Source organism: Austrofundulus limnaeus, unplaced genomic scaffold (genome assembly GCF_001266775.1).
Source record: "Austrofundulus limnaeus strain Quisiro unplaced genomic scaffold, Austrofundulus_limnaeus-1.0 Scaffold50, whole genome shotgun sequence".
NCBI classification, from domain to species: Eukaryota; Metazoa; Chordata; class Actinopteri; order Cyprinodontiformes; family Rivulidae; genus Austrofundulus; species Austrofundulus limnaeus.
The window spans coordinates 1,347,460-1,349,542 of NW_013952452.1; the positions used below are offsets into that span (position 1 = coordinate 1,347,460).

The 2,083-nt window shown below is 39.3% G+C and overlaps 1 protein-coding gene across 1 annotated transcript in view; it reads left to right on the forward strand.

Annotated features, from left to right (window-relative positions):
• The first annotated feature begins 373 nt into the window (after positions 1–373).
• Positions 374–2,083, forward strand: part of LOC106517566 (beta-1,4-galactosyltransferase 1) — a 4,878-nt gene continuing 3,168 nt past the window's right edge. The window contains exon 1 of the mRNA XM_014008474.1: positions 374–976. Coding sequence (XP_013863928.1) covers positions 563–976 — 414 coding nt within the window. The 5' untranslated portion in view covers positions 374–562. The remainder of the gene's footprint in view (positions 977–2,083) is intronic.

Below are 2,083 nucleotides of genomic sequence, written 5' to 3' on the forward strand. Positions count from 1 at the left end.
GTTTTTTCTTGTGGTTTTCTCAGCTTCCTGAACGTTCAGCACTATCCATGTTTAACCAGTAGAGGGCGGACTTTACCCACACATCAGTGCCAAATTAATTTACAACTCTAATAATTTTATTGCTGCAGGCGCTGTTTATTCAAGTTTTGCGTTTAGTTTGAGCAGTTTATTTTTAATGAATGCTGTTTTCAAGAAATTGTTTAAATTTTTTCCCCATGGGTTACTTTTTTAAATGGAGGCAATATCCAAAATTAAAGGAATCAATAAAAATAAACTTTATGTGCATTTATAGTCAAAAAATAGATCAATTGATTGCCAAATTAGCCGACCAATTAAATTTCCACTTAATAATACGAATACATATATAACCGCAGAAGGGAAGGCAAAGCTGATTTGACAAGTTGAACAAGGAAGTTGCTCCAAGCAGAAAACCGGTCTGGTTGCTCGTGGTTTTTAAAACACGTTTGACTTGCAAAGGGACGAGAAGTGGGGAAGAGCAGTCCTGTTTTCAGCGCTGAGCTCCTGGGGCGGTAAAAGAAAAAAAAAAAAGTAAAGAGGAAAAATGAGAAAACTTTTAGCCCTGCTTTTACTTCTTGTCTTCCTCAGTCTGGCAGTTGTTTCTTTGTTTCTGTACGGGAAGGGCTCTCAGAGCTTTGCYGCCTCCCCACATTCTGTGGAACATCTGAAGATCAGCTTCTGGGAGGCTGAGGAGGTCAGACCGAGCCAAAGRACCAGCGCGACGAAATTCACCTGGAAGAAAACGGCCTCTTTAAAGGCCAGCGTGACCTCGAAGAAAGAGGTGAYGTCAGAGGCTTTGAAGAAGACTGAGGGGTGTCCAGAGACGCCCCCCGATCTTGTAGGCCCCCTCCTCGTGGAGTTCAGCAAGCGGACTCTGGAGGAGGTCAGACAGAAGATCGGTCCTCCTCTTCAGCAGGGAGGACGATACAAGCCTGCAGATTGTATCTCACAACACAAGGTGGGTAAAAGCCTTTACATGACACCAGAGACTAACTAGAGTTTTACACTAAAGTCTGCAGAGTCAAGTTAAATTAGCTCAAACTGACATAAAAAAAATACCATTTAGAGAGCTTGTGATATAAACAGCACAAAAAGTAGTGTTTTCTGCCGTGACAAAGCTTGGCAATAAATCTTGTACCTTTTCATTTCCCTTTTTAAATTGTGCCACATTTGTAAGGAACATGCATTTCTATGAGCAGAAGAGTATTGCACATGAATAATTTGCCAAACAGTTTATTGTTGCTATTTGTTTGAGTATTTGGCCGCCCCAGGTGCTGCCAATCAGGGGATTTATTTCCAAGAAGCATTGTTTCAACAAATAAATAATCTACCAAACACAAATGTCCGTACGTTTTTGTTCCCTTAAGACTGTTTTACCTGCTTTAAAATACAATAACTTTACTGAGTTATTGGTGGATTTGTCATTGAGTTTTATGGTAAACTTTAACGAAGACTTTTTAAATCCTAAATAAAATAAGAATAACATGAAAACACTGCTTGGCAACAAAAAAGGTTGGCACAAAAAAAGGTCACACTCTTTAGTATTGCGTTGGACCGCCTTTAGTTTTGGTTACAGTGCACATTCGCTGTGGCGTTGTTTGGATAATGTTCAATGTTTCGAGATTTATTTCCATCTAGTGTTAATTTAAAAATTTCACCAAGATCTTGCATTGATGATGGTAGAGTCTGACCTTCTCCAGCACATCCCAAAGATTCTCAATGGACTCTGTGAATCCAATCCATGTGTGGACATGTCTCATGCTCCCTGAACCACTCTTTCACAATAAGAGCCCAATGAATCGTGGCATTGTCATCTTGGAATATTGTGTCACCATGAAGAAACAATCCATTGATGGAATAACCTGCAGTATATTCAGGTAGCCGACCTCATTCTTTGAGCAMATCCTGGACCTGAGACCTGACCAAATGCAGCATCATAGAACTAAGTTAAATCCAGGTGGCGACTTTATTTTAAAAAATATATATTTTATTTTTATCTTTTTGACCGGACAGTGTATAATCTGAGTCTGTATAGTTCATTTAAAGAAATGATTTACGTATAATC